At 49.0% G+C, this 337-nt stretch overlaps 1 protein-coding gene across 1 annotated transcript in view; it reads left to right on the top strand.

Annotated features, from left to right (window-relative positions):
* Positions 1 to 337, top strand: part of LOC119594477 — a 1849-nt gene that overhangs the window by 783 nt on the left and 729 nt on the right. The window contains exon 2 of the mRNA XM_037943513.1: positions 101 to 332. Within this exon, the coding sequence (XP_037799441.1) occupies positions 104 to 332 (229 nt within the window). The 5' untranslated portion in view covers positions 101 to 103. The remainder of the gene's footprint in view (positions 1 to 100; positions 333 to 337) is intronic.

Raw genomic sequence — 337 nt, 5'->3', positions numbered from 1 at the left:
ATGTGTGTGATATTCCACGCCCATCTGTCAACCTAACCAGTTTTCTTAGAGTCCTACCTGTAAAGGATAATTATAACCATCCCCCATTTTCTTCCCGTAGAAAATGCATCCGTCCGCCTTCGCCTTCGTGTTGGTAAGCCTGCTGTCGGTTTCCCTGGGTTCTGCCCAGGAATCTGAACATACCAAGAAGTTACTGGAAGCGCGCAAGACCCTGGAGGAGTTCACCGTGCCCGCTTTGAAGGATAACTTGAAAAGCCGGTCCAATGTTGAGTTCTACATGAAGTGCGTGACTGGCAAAGGCCCATGCAACAATATTGGCACCGCTCTCAGTAGTAAG

Source organism: Penaeus monodon, chromosome 34, assembly GCF_015228065.2.
Source record: "Penaeus monodon isolate SGIC_2016 chromosome 34, NSTDA_Pmon_1, whole genome shotgun sequence".
Lineage (NCBI taxonomy): Eukaryota > Metazoa > Arthropoda > Malacostraca > Decapoda > Penaeidae > Penaeus > Penaeus monodon.
Note: the sequence above shows the minus strand (reverse complement) of the source record. Positions and strands in the feature narration are given on the sequence as shown.